General features: G+C 47.0%; 2 protein-coding genes across 2 annotated transcripts in view; both read left to right on the top strand.

Moving 5' to 3' along the window:
* The window catches only part of LOC116988584 (up-regulator of cell proliferation-like), a gene marked incomplete at its 3' end in the record, with an annotated part of 42452 nt that extends 37768 nt beyond the window's left edge, over nucleotides 1–4684 (top strand). Inside the window, exon 2 of the mRNA XM_033045477.1 lies at nucleotides 3120–4684. Coding sequence (XP_032901368.1) covers nucleotides 3524–4684 — 1161 coding nt within the window. The remainder of the gene's footprint in view (nucleotides 1–3119) is intronic.
* Nucleotides 4685–4688: 4 nt separating this feature from the next.
* LOC116988518 (interferon-induced very large GTPase 1-like) lies at nucleotides 4689–11686 on the top strand. Its single transcript, XM_033045354.1, has one exon. It carries the CDS (start codon nucleotides 4769–4771, stop codon nucleotides 11684–11686), a length of 6918 nt encoding a protein of 2305 aa, XP_032901245.1. The 5' UTR covers nucleotides 4689–4768.
* Nucleotides 11687–21047: the final 9361 nt, after the last annotated feature.

Raw genomic sequence — 21047 nt, 5'->3', positions numbered from 1 at the left:
ATATCCGTTCTTCCTTCTAAATTCCATGGAATACAAGCCCAGACGACCCATTCTTTCATCATACGTCAGTTCCGCCATCCCGGGAATTAACCTGGTGAACCTATGCTGCATCCCTCAATAGCAATAATGTCCTTCCTCAAATTAGGAGACCAACAGCTTAGTGCCATTAGCTTTCTTCACTGCCTGCTTACTTTCAGTGACTGATGTACAAGCACACGAAGGTCTCGTTGCACCTCCCCTTCTCCTCATCTGACCATCAGGGAAGACCATCTGGGGCAACGATTTCACACACAAGGTGGTGAGTGTATGGAACGAGCTGCCTGAAGAGGTAGTAGAGGCAGGTACTGTTACAACATTTAAGACATTTTGACAGGTACATGGATAGGTAATGTTTATAAGGATATAGGCCAAATGCACGCTAGGGGGACCAGTGTAGATGGGACAACTTGGTTGGCATGGCCAAGTTGGGCCGAAGGCCTGTTTCTGTGCTGTATGACACTATGACTTTCCAGTGAATTGTCCACCACAGATGTCTATAGTTCCCATGTTCCTCCTCACACTTCTTTTTAAATAGAGGCATAACATTTTCCACCCTCCAGTCTCCTCACCTCACCCGTGTCTAATGATGATTCATTCGAATGTCTCAGCCAGAGCTCATGCAATTTCTTCACTAGCCTCCTACAATATCCTCACATATACCTGATATCACAAATACTGTGCTAGGTAGAGGCTGGATAGGCTGGGCCTGTCTATCCTGGAGTGCAGGAGGCTGAGGGGTGGTATAGATAAGGTAAAAATCCAGCCTTTTTGACCAGGATAGGGGATTCTAAAACTAGAGGGCACAGGTCCAAGGTGAATGGGTAAAGATTTGAAAAGGGATCCGAGGGGCATTAATTCCACATAGGGGTGGTGCGCTGAGAGAATGGAGCAGCTGGGCTTGTACACTCTGGTGTTTAGAAGGATGAGAGGATCTCATTGAAACATATAAGATTGTTAAGGGCTTGGACACGCTAGAGGCAGGAAACATGTTCCCGATGTTGGGGGAAGTCCAGAACCAGGAGCCACAGTTTGAGAATAAGGAGTAAGCCATTTAGAACGGAGACGAGGAAACACTTTTTCTCACAGACAACGTTGAGTCTGTGGGATTCTCTGCCTCAGAGGGCGCTGGAGGCAGGTTCTCTGGATGCTTTCAAGAGAGAGCTAGATAGGGCTCTTAAAAATAACGGAGTGAGGGGATATGGGGAGAAGGCAGGAACGGGGTAGTGATTGGGGATGATCAGCCATGATCACGTTGAAGGGCGGAATGGCCTACTCCTGCACCTATTGTCTATTGTCTATTTTTTGGCTGCTAGGGGGAAAAGTGGAGGCTGGTACAATTACATCATTTCAAAGATACTGAGACAGGTACATGGATAGGAAAGATTTGGAGGGATATCAACAAAGAGCAGGCAAGAGGGACTCGCTTGGTGGGGCAACATGGTGGAATTCATCCAAATGGCCTGTTTCTGTGTCTTACAGCTCTATGAATCTATGACTTCAAATGGCCAATGCATTGAGTCAGGGGCTGAAGCGGGTCATCCCTCCTGCATACATGGCCAACAGGAAACTGGAAATTTCCGATTACCCACATATTGATGACCATTGGACTCCTTGGACTAAGCCCTTTGTCACTCACTTTAATTTAGAGTGCTGATTACACTAACCACCTTCCTCTCAATTTTACCTGTTACAATTTACCACCCCTACCTTTACTCTTACATTAGTGAATGATGGTAGGAAGCAGAGATAGAACTATCCACATTTGTTACTCACCATGTCACTGCCATCACTGCCAGGCATCACTGTCTGATTTGTGACATCCCCTCCAGCTCTGCTGCTGGTCTCCGGGAGCTGGGTGAGATCTATTTATGCATCCGTCTCTCCAGATCCACTCTTCCAGGTCCACCTCACTCACCACTGCTGCTGACTTAGTTCCCTTGGCCTGTAGGATTCAATCAATCACTGTTTTGAATGAACTCAGTGACTGAGTCTCCAGAAAATTCTGGGGTTGATAACTCTGAAGATCCCCCAGCCTCATCTTGATCATTTATAGCCCACCCTTATCCTGAGATTGTGCCCCTGGCCCTGGATACCACAGCCAAGAGAAACCTCCTCCCTGTGTTAAGTCTATCAAGCCTGGCAGAATTTCACAAGTTTCTGCAAGATTGCTCAGTCTTTTGAACACCAAGAATAGAGGGCAGCTTTACTCTATTTCTCCTCATGTGACAAACCCGTGTAAACCTGAAACTTGGACTCTGTTTCTCTCTCCACAGACACTGCCTGAACCCCTGAGCACTTACTGGATTCCCTGATTTTACCCCAGGAAACTGTCTGGAGAATCTCCAATGCGCTCCCTCTATAGAAAGTGCACCTTTCATTAAGTAAGGGCACGAGGTTTGTACATAATCCTTTAGATATGGTCTAAAAAAAAGATACCTAGCTGAAAGCATTCTATCCAAATGTATTACGACTTGGTTTGGAAACTTTTCTGCCCAAGACCACAAGATATTGCTGAGAATTGTGGATAATGTTCAATCGATCACACAGACATACAGACCAGACTCACCTCCCCCCCCCTCCCTCCCCCCCCCCCCATGGTCTACATTAACACTTCACGCTGCCTCAGGGAAATAGCCAAGATAATCAAAGACCACTCATACCAGGGTCATTCCCTCCTTTCCCACTCTTCCGTCAGGCGGAGACTACAAAAGCATGAAGGCACACACTAGCACATTCAGGAACAACTACTGCCCTGCTGCTGTCAGTTTGTTGAATGGTCCTCCCATAAAATAGGGATAATCCCAATCTCACAATCTAACAACAGGAATAATAAATAAACCAACAACAATAGCTCATTGAGGTTCTTGCACTTTTTAATCTGCACTTTCACTGTAACTGTAACACAGTAGACTACATTCTACACTGGTATATTTAATTTTGTGCTACTTTGTAAGGCTTCATTGTATCATGTATGGTATGATTTGACTGGATAGTATGCAGAGTTTTTCACTGTATCTCGATACATGTGACAATAATAATCCAATTCCAAGATCATGTATAATTCTGGTGACCAATTCCAGGTACCCACGGTGATCACACACTGACTGTACTTGAAACACACCAGGACAACAAGAGGATTGTCAGTCAGAGCCAAAGAAGTGACCAGCCCTGTGATCCCAGGATAGGAACTCCAGCACTCCAACACATCACAACTTGGTAGTCTGAGCTCTGTGAAATATCCCGGGACAGAAGACCGGGCAACTCGAAAAATCCTGGGCCAGTGTCCAGGCACCGTGCTATATTGTGGAATAGGAGCCCAGACCTCAAGGTAGATACTGGGACAGAAACGTACAACTGGTGAAGATTCAGCAAACTGCAATATACAAGACAGGAACCCTGACATCCTGGGAATTCCAGGACAAGAACCACCTCTCTGGGAAAGAGCATACAGATCCCAGGAAGTACATTCACCCAGTCAGTGGGAATGGCGAGTGTTTCATCAACTGTAAATAGCTGGTCTGAAAACCTGAATACTCCACAACTTGTGAGGGATTTAGGTTTACAGGATCATTATCCTCACAAACTGTCACTGGTGTCAATGCGGGAGGTATCCTGGGGTAAACTGGACGACAACAAACCAACTCGACCAGAAGATCTTCCATGGCGATTTCTCCAAATGATCCTCTCAGCTAATTCACTGGCGAGGAATCCTGAATGGGCCCCTGCTCAGTCTTCAAAAGACAACAAAGATGGCGTAGAAGATTTCATCCATTTCTTTCAAGCACAAAGGCCAGGGGATTCTGGGATTAACCCTCTGGATATCATTGCTGCCATTTTCCTCTGTGCCGACCACTCTCTCCAGCAGGAACTGATGCTGCAGATGTCTCTGTGCCAACTTGCATTACCCTTTCTGCTGCCGGAAGGGCACAGTTACCCCAGGGACAAGGTGAGGGGACCCATGGAAGGGCCTGGTGCCACCCTTCTCCTCTGGGCCATGAGGCCCATTGTTAAAATGTGGTGCCCACAATCTCCCACAGGGAGCAGCCACGATATGGTGATGCCTATCATGACAGCAACCGTGCCAACTGTCTCCTTCCTCAGACTCGGAAGGTGCACGGTGTCCAAATCCAAACTCCTCAATCTCACCTTGAGCCAGACCCAGCGGCAGCAGAACATCTTCCTGCACTCCGGGATGGAATGTGGGAATGTGCCCCGTAAGATATCGGATGGGATGGCTGAGATCAGCTGGTATCTACCTTCTGGGAAGAGCAACACGGACATTTTCCCGGAGGCTGCTGCATTCATCAACCTCCGAGGTGACGCTGAAACTTACCAGGGACACACTCGGTTTCTGGCAAAAGTCTCTGCTGCTCTCTTTATTTTCATTGACGTTATCGGTGAGAAGGAAAGAGAATTCCTCACCTCTCTCGCACAGTCACCGGCAAAACTCTTTCTGATAGTGAACACTCACATCAGTGAGCAGCACATCACCCCTGAGCAGGTAAAGAAACTGTTCAAAGATCTGAAGATACAACCTCAACAATGCATTGTTCGGACAAATGTAAACAAAGCCGAACTTGTGGAAGGACTTCATTCTCAGATAAAACAAGTGATTCTAATGAGTGACAGGAAAGAGAGCTTCCCGAGTCTGGAGCAAACGGGTGACGTTGCGAGGGAAAATGGGATTCCGGAAGATGAACTTCATCATGAAATAGAACAAGCCAAGAACATGATGTCCAAACCGCAGAGAAAGGTCGACCCTGGAGACAGCAGGGAATCAGAGGATCCATCTCACTGGCATTCACCAGGTCTCCCACAGGGAATGGCTGGTGATCCACCAGCTGGAAATAACTTTGTAAACTTACAACCACAACAATGTGTTTCTCGGACAAATGTAAGTGAGGCAACACTTGTAGAAAAATTAAATTCTCCAATACAACAAGTAACATGGATGAGGGACAGGGACCAGAGCTTCCCGAGTCTGGAGCAAAAGGGTGACATTGCGAGGGAAAGTGAGATTAACGTCGATGATCATCATCCTGAAATAGAACAAGCCAAGGACTTGATGTCCAAACCACAGAGAGTGGCCGACCCTGGAGACAGCAGGGAGTCAGAGGATCCATCTCACCGGCATTCACCAAGTCTCTCACAGGGAATGATTGGTGTTCCACCAGCTGGAAATAACCAGGATGAAAATCGGGGACCACTACAACTTATGAAGGATTTGGGTTTACAGGATCATTATCCTCACAAACTGTCACTGACGTCCATGCGGGAGGTATCCTGGGATAAACTGGACGACAGCAAACCAACTCAACCAGAAGATCTTCCTTGGCGATTTCTCCAAAAGATCCTCTCAGCTAATTCACTGGCGAGGAATCCTGAATGGCCGCCTGCTCAGTCTTCAAAAGACAACAAAGCTGACGTAGAAGATTTCATCCATTTCCTTCAAGCACAAAGGCCACGGGATTCTGGGATTAACCCTCTGGATATCATTGCTGCCATTTTCCTCTGTGCCGACCACTCTCTCCAGCAGGAACTGATGCTGAAGATGTCTCTGTGCCAACTTGCATTACCCTTTCTGCTGCCAGAAGGGCACAGTTACCCCAGGGACAAGGTGAGGGGACCCATGGAAGGACCTGGTGCCACCCTTCTCCTCTGGGCCATGAGGCCCATTGTTAAAATGTGGTGCCCACAATCTCCCACAGGGAGCAGCCACGATATGGTGATGCCCATCGTGACAGCAACTGTGCCAACTGTCTCCTTCCTCAGACTCGGAAGGTGCACGGTGTCCAAATCCAAACTCCTCAATCTCACCTTGAGCCAGGCCCAGCTGCAGCAGAACATCTTCCTGCACTCCGGGATGGAATGTGGGAATGTGCCCCGTAGGATATCGGATGGGATGGCTGAGATCAGCTGGTATCTACCTTCTGGGAAGAGCAACACGGACATTTTCCCGGAGGCTGCTGCATTCATCAACCTCCGAGGCGATGCTGAAACTTACCAGGGACACACTCGGTTTCTGGCAAAAGTCTCTGCTGCTCTCTTTATTTTCATTGACGTTATCGGTGAGAAGGAAAGAGAATTTCTCACCTCTCTCGCACAGTCACCGACAAAACTCTTTCTGATAGTTAACACTAACATCAGTCAGCAGCACATCACCCCTGAGCAGGTAAAGAAACTGTTCAAAGATCTGAAGATACAACCTCAACAATGCATTGTTCGGACAAATGTAAACAAAGCTGAACTTGTGGAAGGACTTCATTCTCAGATAAAACAAGTGATTCTAATGAATGACAGGGAACAGAGCTTCCCGAGTCTGGAGCAAACGGGTGACGTTGCGAGGGAAAATGGGATTCCGGAAGATGAACTTCATCATGAAATAGAACAAGCCAAGAACATGATGTCCAAACCGCAGAGAAAGGTCGACCCTGGAGACAGCAGGGAATCAGAGGATCCATCTCACTGGCATTCACCAGGTCTCCCACAGGGAATGGCTGGTGATCCACCAGCTGGAAATAACTTTGTAAACTTACAACCACAACAATGTGTTTCTCGGACAAATGTAAGTGAGGCAACACTTGTAGAAAAATTAAATTCTCTAATACAACAAGTAACATGGATGAGGGACAGGGACCAGAGCTTCCCGAGTCTGGACCAAAACGGTGACATTGCGAGGGAAAGTGAGATTCACGTCGATGATCATCATCCTGAAATACAACGGGCCAAGGACTTGATGTCCAAACCACAGAGAGTGGCCGAACCTGGAGACATCAGGGAGTCAGAGGATCCATCTCACCGGCATTCACCAGGTCTGCCACAGGGAATGATTGGTGTTCCACCAGCTGGAAATAACCAGGATGAAAATCGGGGACCACTACAACTTATGAAGGATTTGGGTTTACAGGATCATTATCCTCACAAACTGTCACTGACGTCCATGCGGGAGGTATCCTGGGATAAACTGGACGACAGCAAACCAACTCAACCAGAAGATCTTCCTTGGCGATTTCTCCAAATGATCCTCTCAGCTAATTCACTGGCGAGGAATCCTGAATGGCCGCCTGCTCAGTCTTCAAAAGACAACGAAGAAGACATAGAAGATTTCAGCTATTTCTTTCAAGCACAAGGGCCAGGAGATTCTCGGATTAATCCTCTGGATATCATTGCTGCCATTTTCCTCTGTGCCAACTACTCTCTCCAGCAGGAACTGATGCTGAAGATGTCTCTATGCCAACTTGCATTACCCTTTCTGCTGCCAGAAGGGCACAGTTACCCCAGGGACAAGGTGAGGGGACCCATGGAAGGACCTGGTGCCACCCTTCTCCTCTGGGCCATGAGGCCCATTGTTAAAATGTGGTGCCCACATTCTCGCACAGGGAGGAGCCCCGTTGTGGAGATGCCCATCGTGACAGCACCCGTGCCAACTGTCTCCTTCCTCAGACTCGGAAGGTGCACGGTGTCCAAATCCAAACTCCTCAATCTCACCTTGAGCCAGACCCAGCTGCAGCAGAACATCTTCCTGCACTCCGGGATGAAATGTGGGAATGTGCCCCGTGAGATATCGGATGGGATGGCTGAGATCAGCTGGTATCTACCTTCTGGGAAGAACAACACAAACATTTTCCCGGAGGCTGCTGCATTCATCAACCTCCGAGGTGATGCTGAAACTTACCAGGGACACACTCGGTTTCTGGCAAAAGTCTCTGCTGCTCTCTTTGTTTTCATTGACGTTATCGGTGAGAAGGAAAGAGAATTCCTCACCTCTCTCGCACAGTCACCGGCAAAACTCTTTCTGATAGTGAACACTTACATCAGTCAGCAACACATCACCCCTGACCAGGTAAAGAAACTGTTCAAAGATCTGAAGTTAAAACCTCAACAATGCATTGTTCGGACAAATGTAAATGAGGCCGAACTTGTGGAAAAACTTCGTTCTCAGGTTAATCAAGTGATTCTAATGAGTGACAGGGACCAGAGCTTCCTGAGTCTGGAACAAATGGGTGACATTGCGAGAGAAAGTGGGATTCAGGTCGATGAACATCAGCCTGAAATACAACGGGCCAAGGACCTGACCAATATACTGGACAGTCTTGACCCTGCAGACATCATTGGGTATAAAAAGAGAGTGCTGCCCTTTCATGGAGAGCCCTGGCAAAGGCTGTCTAAAGTTGAGAAAGAGAAGTCTCGGATGAAACTCCGTGGGAACAGAACCACAGAGATATATAACCACGAACTGGACCAAGACAAGAAAAGAATCCGGGAAGCTCAGCTCAGACAGAGCCTGTCGGGGGAGATGCAGATATTCATTGACCATCTCACCTGTCCTGGTGGGGATGACAGGGCCATTTCCTTGCAGTGGCTGAAGCTGATGCTGGACAGTAAATCAAGGGAAATCATGGCAGGATTGCGCTGGGATTATAAAGAACTGAGCAAACACTCAAAGCAGAAGGTCAAGGAGCTGAAGGACATGGATCAGAAGATGACTGCTAGTTCCCTGGGACTTGAGCACTTCATGAGGGAACTGGGCCAGGTTTATGAATTCTCAGTGACACAACACAACATCAAGCAACAAACACAGATCCACCCACATGTGCTTCAGTTACCGGGTGTTGCTGCTGAACTGTTGCTGGATGGGTTCCCACTGGAGCTCATTGATGGAGACGTCTCCAACGTTCCTGTTTCATGGATCACTGCTGTACTGGAAGCAGTGGCCGAGAAGGTGGGACGTGCTTCCCGAGTGTTTGTGCTGACAGTGATTGGAGTTCAGAGCACAGGCAAGTCCACGCTCCTCAATACAATGTTCTGTTTGCGGTTTGCTGTGAGCAGCGGCCGATGTACTCGAGGGGCCTACATGCAGCTGATGAAGGTCACGGGAAGCCTGGCGAAGGAGCTGGGCTGTGACTTCATCCTGGTCATTGACACGGAGGGGCTGAGAGCTCCAGAACTTGCAACACTAACAGACAGCTACGAACACGACAATGAGCTGGCAACATTCGTGGTGGGATTAAGCAACATAACATTGGTAAACATAGGCATGGAAAACATCGCAGAGATGAAAGATATTTTACAGATTGTCATTCATTCCTTACTCCGCATGAAACTGACGGGGAAAAGACCAAAGTGTATATTTATCCACCAGAATGTTGGAGATGTGAGTGCACATGATCACAATCTGAGAGGCCGTCAGAAACTGCTGGAACAGTTGGATAAGATGACAGAGGCTGCAGCAAAACTGGAGAAGGTGGAGGGAGTTACGTTCCGTGATGTGATGGACTATGATGCTGACAAGGACAACTGGTACATCCCTGGTCTGTGGCAAGGTACACCCCCAATGGCTGCCGTCAACACTGGCTACAGTGAACACGTCTTCCAACTGAAGAAGAGTCTCATTCAATGTTTACTCAAAGGGAAACTAGAACAAGGAGCTTTCACAATCACAGACTTTACCAAATGGATGACTGGCCTTTGGGAGCAGGTGAAACATGAGAATTTCATTTTCAGCTTCCAGAACAGTCTATTCGCAGAGGCTTACAACCAGCTCTCTGTGAAGTACAAGGACTGGGAGTGGGAGCTCCGCAAATTCACGCACTCCTGGGGAAACGAGGCTGAAAACAGAGTGAACAATGCCAGTGGTGACCTCAACCTACTGCTCCAAACACTGGAACATGAGATCATGAAGGAGATTAACAAAAGGGAGGGTGAGACTCTGGATAAACTAAAAACTCTGTTTGAAAGTGGGGCTGATAACGTGCAGCTGATGGAGAAATACAGGGAGGAATTCAAGCTCAGTATCTCCAGTTTATGCAGACGGCTTCAGGACGATTCAATGCAGAGATGTAAGGATGCCGTGAACAGACGTGTGGGACTGCAGGAAGTGGATGATAGTTGGAATAAATCTCACAAGAAGATCGAACAACAGGTCAAGGAGCTTTTATTAAAGTGTAAAGGGGTAAATCAGGTGTTGGGTGACAAGGAACTGCAAACTGCCTTTGGAAAGATGTGGCAAGACACACTGTCACAGCTGGACTATCAGCCCTGTAGAGAAAGAAACATTGAACTGGAGATTGAAAAACTTCTCAGAGAGGACACAGCAACTCAAGGGAGGGTGATTAATGAAATGCTCAAAAGAAAACCTCTCTGTAAACAGGGAACCCGGTTCTTTCAAATTGAAGGGAAACACATCAACACGACATGGATGAGACGTGCTAAAACAGTCAGTATGTCCGCCAACCAATCAGATGTTAATCAGGCAGCAATAATAACACAGTCCCTCGAGCTTGAATGCAGGAAACAGATCAGTGACATCACAAAAATGGACATGGATTATGACAATAAATATTGTATTGAACTTTTGAATATTATACAGGAGAAAATTAACAATATTTCCCACCCAAACTTCACAATGAGTGAGGAATTCAGGGCTGAGTTTAAACTTCGCCTGTGTGGTTTCGCTGTACCAAGATTCCAAGAGATGCAGACGAGGTTCATCCAGAAACACGACCCGCGGCAAAGACTGGAAAACATGAAGGGTCAATACTTTGATCTCTTCATTGATATTTACACAGAGCAGGATGAGAACCAGAGACAAGCCGAACGGTTTGCACAATCTTGTTTCTTGCCAGCTCTCAGAGACGCCACCCTCAAGGCTCTCAGTATGAACATCGTAGATGATATGAAACAAAATGACCCTGAGAGCAAGTACAGTCTCCGCAACAACTTCACTGTGGCCCTCCTGGTGCACTTGAAACAAAGGGGTACATTTCATGACTATCACCAGTATATCACTGACCTTGAGAATTTGGCCAAAGACTGGCTCCATCAGCAGGTTATTGAACACTGCACGACACAACGTGATGGAGAGAGCACGTTTACCCGTCTGGCTAAAGGAATCCTCACACAGATCACTGGGCAAGCTAAAGAGATTGTTGAGGATGCAGTGAAGCACAACTTTGCTGGAAATGTTCAGAGCTTCCTGGACATGTTTGTTGAAAAGTTAAAGACCAGGATCTCAATGCCCAAAGATGAAATGAAACTCGTTATGTTTCACAGTGACGGTGATGGCAAGAAATGGGCAGAAGCAGTTCTGCCATCTATTGAAGAGGTGGAGCAGAGATTCCTCAGTGAGGTAACAAGCTGGGATGTCCAAGCAAAGATTGAAGAATTATCCATTAAACCCAGGGATGAGTTGTTCAAAGGGTTATTCAATTGTACTAAGAAATGTCCTTTCTGTGGGGTTTTCTGTGATTCAGAGACCCCGGTACATTCACAGCACTCTTGTAAGCAGCACAGACCTAGAGGACTCAATGGCTACCACTCCATAGAAAGTGAACATCTTGTAACTGCCGTCTGCACAGCTTCAGTCACAGGGAATGGATCGTTTAAAAATAACGACACAAATTGGGAATTGAAACCCTACAAGGATTATCAAACTGTCAATGATTACTACAAATCCTGGACCATCCAGCAGGAAATTTCTGCACAGGCAGCATCCTATTGGAAGAAGGTTTTCTACAATTTCAATGATCTGTTTGCTGAAGAATATGGAGTAAAACCTGCAGATATCGATGAAGCCTGGAACATTGACTGGGATGAAGTGAGGGAAGATCTGAATAAGACGTATAACACAAACATTCAGTCTTGGTGAGGTGCCTTTACATGACATCACTCAGTTTGAGGTAGAAATGGACAAACTACGTCAATATAAAGGAAATGGCAGAGAAAATCACACAACATTAAAATTCAAATCTGATTATGAATCATAAAACAATTAGCAGAGCAGAGAATTTCAACCAATTGCTTATTAAAATTGCTTTTGCAGAAGTAACCAAAAAGGATGCGGGCAAAGCTGTAGACCTTGTCTGTATGGACTTCAGCCAACCTTTGATAAGATTCCGCATAGTGGCTGCTCCAGAAGGTTAGATCGCATGGATCCAGGGAAAGCCAGTTGACTGGACAGAGAATTAGCTTCATGGAAGGAAGCAGAGGTGGTGGTGGAAGGTTGTATTATGGACTGGAGGCCTGTGACTAGTGGTGTGCCCCAGAAATCCGTGCTGTTTGTGGTTTATAAGAACATAGAACAGGACAACACAGGAACGGGCCCTTCTTCTTTTTTTTTATTTATTTTTTTTTTATTTTTTTTATTAGAAGTACGGTAAATTACAATAACACACAACACATATATCTTAATACATTTTTTGTACCGCTTCATTTTTTTTTTTTTTTTTTAAAGCTTTAAGAAAAAGATAGAAGTAAGGAAAGTAAAGAAGGTGCGCAAGAGTTGTGAAGTGCAGAAGAGTGTTGGGAAAAGAAAGCCCCTTAGAAAAGAAGTTAGAGAAGGAAGTAAAGTAAGAAAGTAGACCCTAGAAAAGAAAGAAAAAGAAAGTAAGGACAATCGCTCTATTATAACATTAAACTCCGCAGAAAGACTACCAACCAAGTCTGTTTTTGTTGTTTTATCTCCCAATGCCAGGTCCTGATACCATTTATTTATTTATTTATTTATTTTTAAAAATTACTATTGCACCTCATGCTTGTAATAGGTCCATAAACGTAGACCACGTCTTTTGGAATTGGTTTGCTTTATCTGCTAAGAGGAATCTCATCTCTTCCAGATGTAATGTTTCAAACATATTTGATATCCACATTTTTATTGTTGGTGTGGGCGCATTTTTCCAGAATTTAAGTATGAGCTTTTTTCCCATTATTAGCCCGGGAACGGGCCCTTCTTCCCACAATGTTTGTGCCAAACAGGGAACCTAGCTACACTGATTTCATCTGCCTCCATAACCCTGCATTTCCTGCAAATCCATGTGCCTATTTATCAGCTTCTTAAACATCACTATCGTATCTGCCTCCACCAGCAACCCTGGCAATACGTTCCAGCTACTCACCACCCTCTGTGTAAAAATAACTTGCCCCACATCTCTATTATATTTCCCCTCTTATCTTGTAGCTACGCCCTCTGGGGTTGGGCATTTCCACCCTGGGAATATAGTTGTGATTGTCTACCCTATCTATGCCTCTCATAATTTTATATACTTCCCTTCAACCTCCGACATTGCAGAGAAAACAATGGTTTATTAATGATTTGGATAAGGGGATTGAAGGCTTTGTGGCCAAATTTGCAGATGATGCCAAGATAAGTGGAGCCCAGCAGTGTAGAGGAAGCAAGGACTCTGGAGAAAGACTTGGACATGTTGGGAGAGTGGGCAGAGAAGTGGCAGATGGAATATAATGTAGCAAAGTGCAGAGTCAAGTATTTTGGTAATAAGAATAAAGGATAAGATTATTTTCTAAATGAAGAGAGAATCCAGAAATCGGACGTGGAAAGGGACTTGGGAGTGCTGGTGCAGAATTCACACAAAGTTAATTTGTACTAATGAAGGCAAATTCAATGTTAGCATTGATATCAAGAGGACTGGAATACAAAAACAGAGCTGTAATGCTGAGTCTCTTTAAGGCACTGGTCAGGCTGCATTTGGAAAATGTGAGCAAATTTGGCCCCATATCTGAGGAAGGATGTGCTGGCTCTGGAGAGAGTCAGAGGAGGTTTACAAGATTGATCTCAGGAATGAGTGGGTTAGCATATGATGAGCGTTTGACAGCACTGGGCCTCCCCTCGCTGGAGTTTTGAACATTGAGGGTGGGGGACATTGGAACTTACAGAATTGTGAAAGGCAGAAATAGAGTGGATGTGGAAAGGATGTTTCCACTGGCGGGAGAGTCTAGGACCAGTCATAGCCTCAGAATTAAAGCGAGCTCTTTTAGAAAAGTGAGGTGGAACCTCTTCAGCCAGAGGGTAGTTAATCTGTGGAACATTTCCACAGAGGGCTGTGGAGGCTGTCAGTGAATATTTTCAAGGCAGAGGTGGACACATTTTTGATTAAAACGGGTGCCAAGGGTTATGGGGAGAAGGCAGGAAAATGGGATTAAGAGGCAGCCATGATTGAATGGCAGAGTAGACTCGATGGGCAGAATGGCCTAATTCTATTCCTGTAACTTGTGAACTGATGAATCCAAGTATATCCAACCTCTCCCTGTAGTTGAAACACTCTAATCCAGGCAGCATTCTGGTAAACCTTCTCTGCACCCCCTCCAAAGCCTCCACATCTTTTCTGTAACGGGGTGACCAGAACTACAGGCAATACCCCAAATGTCCAACTGCCTGACTTCCTGACTCTTATATTCAATACCCCTAGCAATGAAGGGAAACATACCGTATGTGTTCTTTACCGCCCTATCTACTTGTGCTGCCACCTTCAGTGAACTATGACCTTGGACTCCAAGATAACCATATAACATATAACCATATAACAATTACAGCACAGAAACAGGCCATCTCGGCCCTACAAGTCCGTGCCGAACAACTTTTTTCCCTTAGTCCCACCTGCCTGCACTCATACCATAACCCTCCATTCCCTTCTCATCCATATGCCTATCCAATTTATTTTTAAATGATACCAACGAACCTGCCGCCACCACTTCCACTGGAAGCTCATTCCACACCGCTACCACTCTCTGAGAAAAGAAGTTCCCCCTCATGTTACCCCTAAACTTCTGTCCCTTAATTCTGAAGTCATGTCCTCTTGTTTGAATCTTCCCTATTCTCAAAGGGAAAAGCTTGATCACATCAGCTCTGTCTATCCCTCTCATCATTTTAAAGACCTCTATCAAGTCCCCCCTTAACCTTCTGCGCTCCAGAGAATAAAGACCTAACTTATTCAACCTATCTCTGTAACTTAGTTGTTGAAACCCAGGCAACATTCTAGTAAATCTCCTCTGTACTCTCTCTATTTTGTTGACATCCTTCCTATAATTGGGCGACCAAAATTGTACACCATACTCCAGATTTGGTCTCACCAATGCCTTGTACAATTTTAACATTACATCCCAGCTTCTATACTCAATGCTCTGATTTATAAAGGCTAGCATACCAAAAGCTTTCTTTACCACCCTATCTATATGAGATTCCACCTTCAAGGAACTATGCACGGTTATTCCCAGATCCCTCTGTGCAACTGTATTCTTCAATTCCCTACCATTTATCATGTACGTCCTATTTATCAAGATCCCCCTGCACATTGATGCTGTTGAAGAATCTTGCCATTAACTGTATACTTTCCTTACATTCAACCTCTCAAAGTGCAACACCTCACACATGCTCGGGTTAAACCTCATCTGCCATTTCTCTGCCCATTTCTGTAGCTGATCTATATCCCATTGCATCTTCTGACAGCCTTCCTTGCTGTCTGCAACTCCTCCAAATTTGGTATCATCAGCAAACTTACTCACAAACCACCCGCATTTACCTCTAGGTCATTTTAGTTTAGTTTAGAGATGCAGCACGGAAACAGGCCCTTTGGCCCACTGGATCCCAACGACCAGCGATCTCCACACATTAACACGACCCTACACACACTGTGGACAATTTTACATTTATACCAACCCAATTAACGTGTACGTCTTTGGAATGTGGGAGGAAACCTAAGATCTTGGAGAAAACCCATGCCAGTCACAGGGAGAACGTACAAACTCCGTACAGACTAGCTCCCGTAGTCAGGATCTAACCCAGGTCTCTGGGGCTGTAAGGCAGTAGCTCTACCACTACACCACCAAGCCGCCATTATTTATATGGATCACAATCAGCAGAGGTCCCAGCACAGATCCCTACGGAACTCCACTTGTCACAGACCTCATGTCGGAATACCTACCTTCCACCACAACCCTCTGAATTCTCTGAATAAGCCAGTTCTGAATCCATATGACCAAGTCACTGTGAATACCGTCACATCTGAATCTTCTGGATCAGCCTACCATGAGGAACTAATCCAAAGCCTTACTAAAATCCATGTATACAACATCCACTGCCCTACCTTCATCAATCTCCTTCGTCACCACCTCAAAAAGCTCATTAGTAAGACGCGTCCTGAGGAACACCAGGTGGCACAAATGATGGCTGCCTCGCCAACGGTCTGTCTCATCTATTTCCTTCTTTGTTGTTTTTAGTTTGTTGTAAAATGTATTTTTTAGTTTATCTTTAGTTTTGTATTATGTGCGGGGGGTGTGGGGGAATGTTTTTCATCTCTCCTCAACGGACATGTGAATATTTCCAAGTCGTTTCTCCATGTACACACTGCGACCTACCGTGGTGGAGCTGGCCGCCTCTTGCTGGAGACCGTCTTTGGGAGCTCCAACCGCGGGAGCCTGCGGACTTAACATCGCGGTGCTTGTGATCCCTGTCAGGAATTAACCTTTGGAAGCTCCAACTGCCGGAGCCTGTAGGCTTTAACATCGTGAGCTCATGCTCCGTAGTTAGGGACCGACTTATAGGCCTTTCTCACGGGGCGACTTGACGCAAGAGTTAACCAGAGTTTAACATCGTGGGAACCTCGTGCGATAACAGTACGGCTTCGTGGACCACCGTGGACCACCGTGGCGCTAACGGCAGGTAATCGTGTAACTTGGTGACTCGGGAGAAAATTCAAGCAAGCTTGAATTTCTCCAAGAGTGACTTGTACACTTGTGGTTGAACATTGAAACATTATATGAACGTAGTGGCCAGTGCGATATCCGTGTGATATCCGTAATAACTCTTGCGGTTACCGTGGGAACTCCTGCGAACGGTAAACCCGGAAGCTGGACAGAGGGGACAGAAGGTGAGTAATCTGGAATGAACATGCTGTTAGGCTGGGATCATTCTCTGCGAGATGATCTTAGTGCAGGAGACAAGTGTAGGAGAGGTGTACTGACTGTGTGGGCAGAACTTTGGATGTGATTGCCCACCATTCTCAAAAGCCGCTGTGTCTCCCTGTCCCTCCAACTCCAGAGGAATCCGCGCCCCCTCATCCGCAACCCGGGTTCCTCTGAAGTTGGAGCGGGGCTATGCTAGTTGCTGCTGGCTGTGAGTCTCTGGGATCTCCGTGCTTGCAGTCGGTGTCCCGTTGGTCCTAACGTCTCCGGCCACCCCCCTGGACTGGAGCTGAGACTGTGAACTGTACCGCCCTTGCCCCCTCCCTCTGCAACTGCAAACAACCCCACAGTTCCCAGTCTCAGCTCCTGTACAGGGGGGTGGCCGGAGACGTCACAGCCCGAGCTGCGCCCCCTCATCCGCAACCCCAAGAACAAGACGTACCTTGCACACCATCAGCTTCTGTCCCTACAGGGAGCGTGTTCCTCTGGAGTTGGAATGGGGCTGCGCTGCTGCTGGCTGTGGGTCTCTGGGATCTCAGTGCTTGCAGTGGGCCTGGGGGTCGGTGTCCCGTTGGTCCTGACGTCTCCGGTGACAGGCACTGACCTGCTGGCATCGCCGACTTGAAGACAGTGCAAAGCCCCCGCGCCGGTGCAATGGGCGGGGAGCTGAAGAGGGGAGGGAAGGGGTCACACACATGGCCGGGAAGCAGAGGGGTGTAGGTGGGGTGAAACTGAAGGGAGCGACAATCTGCTGCTGCCTGCCCGCTGAGTTAAAAAGTTCCCACGCAAGACTCACGATACACTGTGTATCGTGACCGTGGGAACTTTTTAACTCAGCGGGCAGGCAGCAGCAGATTGTCAATTATTAACCCTTCTGCGCAATTACCTTCTCTTTTATGAATGGGGATTCACAATGTTCATTCAAGATTTAACGGGAAAGCTCGGGAGACGGACAAGTCACTCGCACAAATAACAGAAATGCCGAGTACCCGTGGGAACTCTTTATCTACCCCCCGTTATATCGTGTGATATCGTGCTAGACCACGACCACTTCACTCTGGTTACATCTTGCATCAAGTCGCCCCGTGAGAAAGCGCTTTTAGAGAGCTCCAAGACGCAGGAGCTTCGACTGCCCTAACGTGAGAGCTTCGATCACTGGCTGCGGGACCTTCAATCGCCCCGACTCTGGATGGTTCGACTCCCCCACCGCGGGAGAAAAAGAGAAAAGAAGATAAGACTTTATTGCCTTCCATCACAGTGGGGAATGTGGAGGAGCCGCTGTGGTGGATGTTTATGCCAAATTTTATGTAGTTGTGTGTCTTGTTGCTTTTTATTGGTATGACTGTATGGCAAATCAAATTCCTCGTATGTTGCAAAACATACGTGGCTCATAAATTACGAATATGACTATGATTACAAAGCCATGTTGATTATCCCTAATTAGCCCATTCTCTTCAAAATGAAAATAAATCCTATCTCAATTAATTTTCTCCAATAGTTTGCCCGAGACTCACAGGCCTAGAATTCCCTGAGTTCTCTCTACTGCCTTTCTTAAACTCCCACCCTTTCATCCCAACTCTCCTCATCCTTACCCCAACCCACCCCTTTCCTCCCCCTCACATACCCTCACTGCCCCTCCCCTCCTCACTCTCCCTCCCTCACTCCCTCCCCTCATTCCCTCCCCTCATGCTCTCCCTCACTCCTTCAAAACAGTAGTGCACAGTGTCATTCAATGGAGCTTGGAAAGAAATGATATTTTAAATAGTTCAATAGTGCTTTATTTGTCACGTATACAACTGCACAATAAAATTCATTTTGCATTATTACATGTGGTCATCCTGTGAGCTTGATATACTGGAGCAGTTCCCTCAAACCAATTTCACTGAACCTCGCCTCCCTTCCCCCTCCACTCACCTACCCCCTCCCCCCCATCCCTCTTCTCCTCTCTATCTCCCTCATCCCCTCTCCTCCCCTCACCATCCTTGTGGCCTGGGGACACCTGCAGCCGACCTTGAAGGCACTGGAGGCATTACCGTGGTTCACCCTCCTACCAGTCCCTCGCACTCCAGCTCCCTCCCGGTTACTCTGTCTACCGAGCCGTGGTGCGAGGTCCCACCGACGGCGAGACTCGGGCGCGTTCCCGGTCCCGCTGAAGACGGTGGTGGGAGAACTGAGCATGTTTGTCGGGAACGTCCCAGCCCGCTGCTTATTTAATTTGGCCGCAGCTAAGAAATGTATTTTATTTTATACACACTTAAAATAATAAATATTGCTTGGTATTAATTCACACGTTCATAATTAGTTTGATTCTTGTCGTACGACATGCCAATCAGCCCATCATGTTCATGTGGACCAGTGGGGACCCATCTCATTAATTCCACCATTAGCCTTCAATCACATAGCTTGATGTGCAAAGGCACTTCAACTGCAGCTTCTTTATAATAATGCTATATTAATCCTCATTTCTGCCCTATGTGTGCGCTCCTATATCAATGAGACCAAGCATAGACTTGATGATCATTTCACTGAACACATACTTAGTCGAACTTGGCCTCTCACAGATTATGGGGTGAAGGCAGGAGAATGAGGTTGGAACAGAGATAGATCAGCCATGATTGAATGGTGGAGTAGACTTGATGGTCCAAATGGCTTATGACCTATGTGCTCTCCCGGTTGCCAAACATTTTAATTCCCAGTCCCATACTGACCCATTTCTGTCCTGGACCTCCTCCACTGTCACAGTGAGGCCACATGCAAATGGAAGGAACAGCACCTCATATTTCGCTTGGGCAGCTTCCAATCCAGCTGTATGAATATTCATTTCTGCACTTTCAAGTAACTCCCGCATTCCCCCCACCCCCCCATACTCCTCCCCTCGTCATCTTATCTAAATCTAAATGGCGTCAAATTTGGAAAAGGGGAAGTACAACGGAATCTGGGGGTCCTTGTACATCAGTCTATGAAAGTAAGCATGCAGGTACAGCAGGCAGTGAAGAAAGCGAATGGCATGTTGGCCTTTATACCAAGAGGAATCGAATATAGGAGCAAAGAGGTCCTTCTGCAGTTGTACAGAGCCCTAGTGAGAACACACCTGGAGTATTGTGTGCAGTTTTGGTCCCCTAATTTGAGGAAGGATATTCTTGCTATTGAGGGAGTGCAGCGTAGGTTTACAAGGTTAATTCCCGGGATGGCGGGGCTGTCATATGCTGAGAGATTGGAGCAGCTGGGCTTGTACACTCTGGAGTTTAGAAGGATGAGAGGGTTTCTCATTGAAACATATAAGACTGTTAAGGGTTTGGACACGCTCGAGGCAGGAAACATGTTCCCGATGTTAGGGGAGTCCAGGACCAGGGGCCACAATTTAAGAATAAGGAGTAAGCCATTTAGAACGGAGACGAGGAAACACTTTTTCTCACAGAGAGGTGAGTCTGTAGAATTCTCTGCCTCAGAGGATGGTGGAGGTAGGTTCTCTGGATGCTTTCAAGAGAGAGCTAGATAGGGCTCTTAAAAATAGCGCAGTCAGGGGATATGGGGAGAAGGCAGGAACGGGGTACTGATTGGGGATGATCACATTGAATGGTGGTGCTGGCTCGAAGGGCCGAATGGCCTACTCATGCAACTATTGTCTATCCCACTAGTTCCACTTTTTGCTTCCCATGTAACCTTGTCATTAACACGTCTTCTCCGGCCAACAATGGGCCATTATGAACTCCACCCTCCCTGAGGCCATCTGTTGCATCCCTGTTTACTCTGAAGAATAGTTCTGACCCGAAATGTCACCTATTCCTTTTCTCCAGAGATGCTGCCTGACTCGGATGGAATAGGAATAGTTTATTGTCCCATGTGACTAGGTACAGTGAGATTTTCTGCTTGCATACACTATGTATACAAATAGCAGCCACCCACGTCGCTGACAAAGTTACAAAGCCGGCTCCCCCTTTTGTTGCCCTCTCCAACAGTTCCCCCAAGCCGGGTCCCCTTGTCATTTGTCCCCCCCCCCCCCCAATTGTCCATTGTCCTCCCCCCCTCCCTCACGCTGAGTCCTCCATTGTTCTTCCACCCCCCATTCACAGTGGTCCTCCTCACTCTCATCGACCGTCGACCTTCGAGGCATCACCGCCACCACGAGACTTCACCTCCGCTGAGGCCCCATCATTGCGAGGCCTCACCGCTGGCGCCACCCCACTTCACGCCTCCGTGGTGCCGATCCGGGCCTCAGCCGCGGGTTTCTACCCTGAGGACCCGGCCAACAATGGGCCATTATGGACTCCACCCTCCCTGAGGCCATCTGTTGCATCCCTGTTTACTCTGAAGAA

The sequence above is a fragment of the Amblyraja radiata genome, chromosome 1 (assembly GCF_010909765.2).
Source record: "Amblyraja radiata isolate CabotCenter1 chromosome 1, sAmbRad1.1.pri, whole genome shotgun sequence".
Lineage (NCBI taxonomy): Eukaryota > Metazoa > Chordata > Chondrichthyes > Rajiformes > Rajidae > Amblyraja > Amblyraja radiata.
The sequence above is the reverse complement of the archived record's forward strand: the minus strand, read 5'-3'. Positions and strand labels throughout refer to the sequence as shown.

What these genes read in the sequence shown, in the direction of transcription:
- LOC116988518 (XM_033045354.1), top strand. Translation starts at nt 4,769, where the DNA reads ATGATGTCCAAACCGCAGAGAAAGGTCGACCCTGGAGACAGCAGGGAA.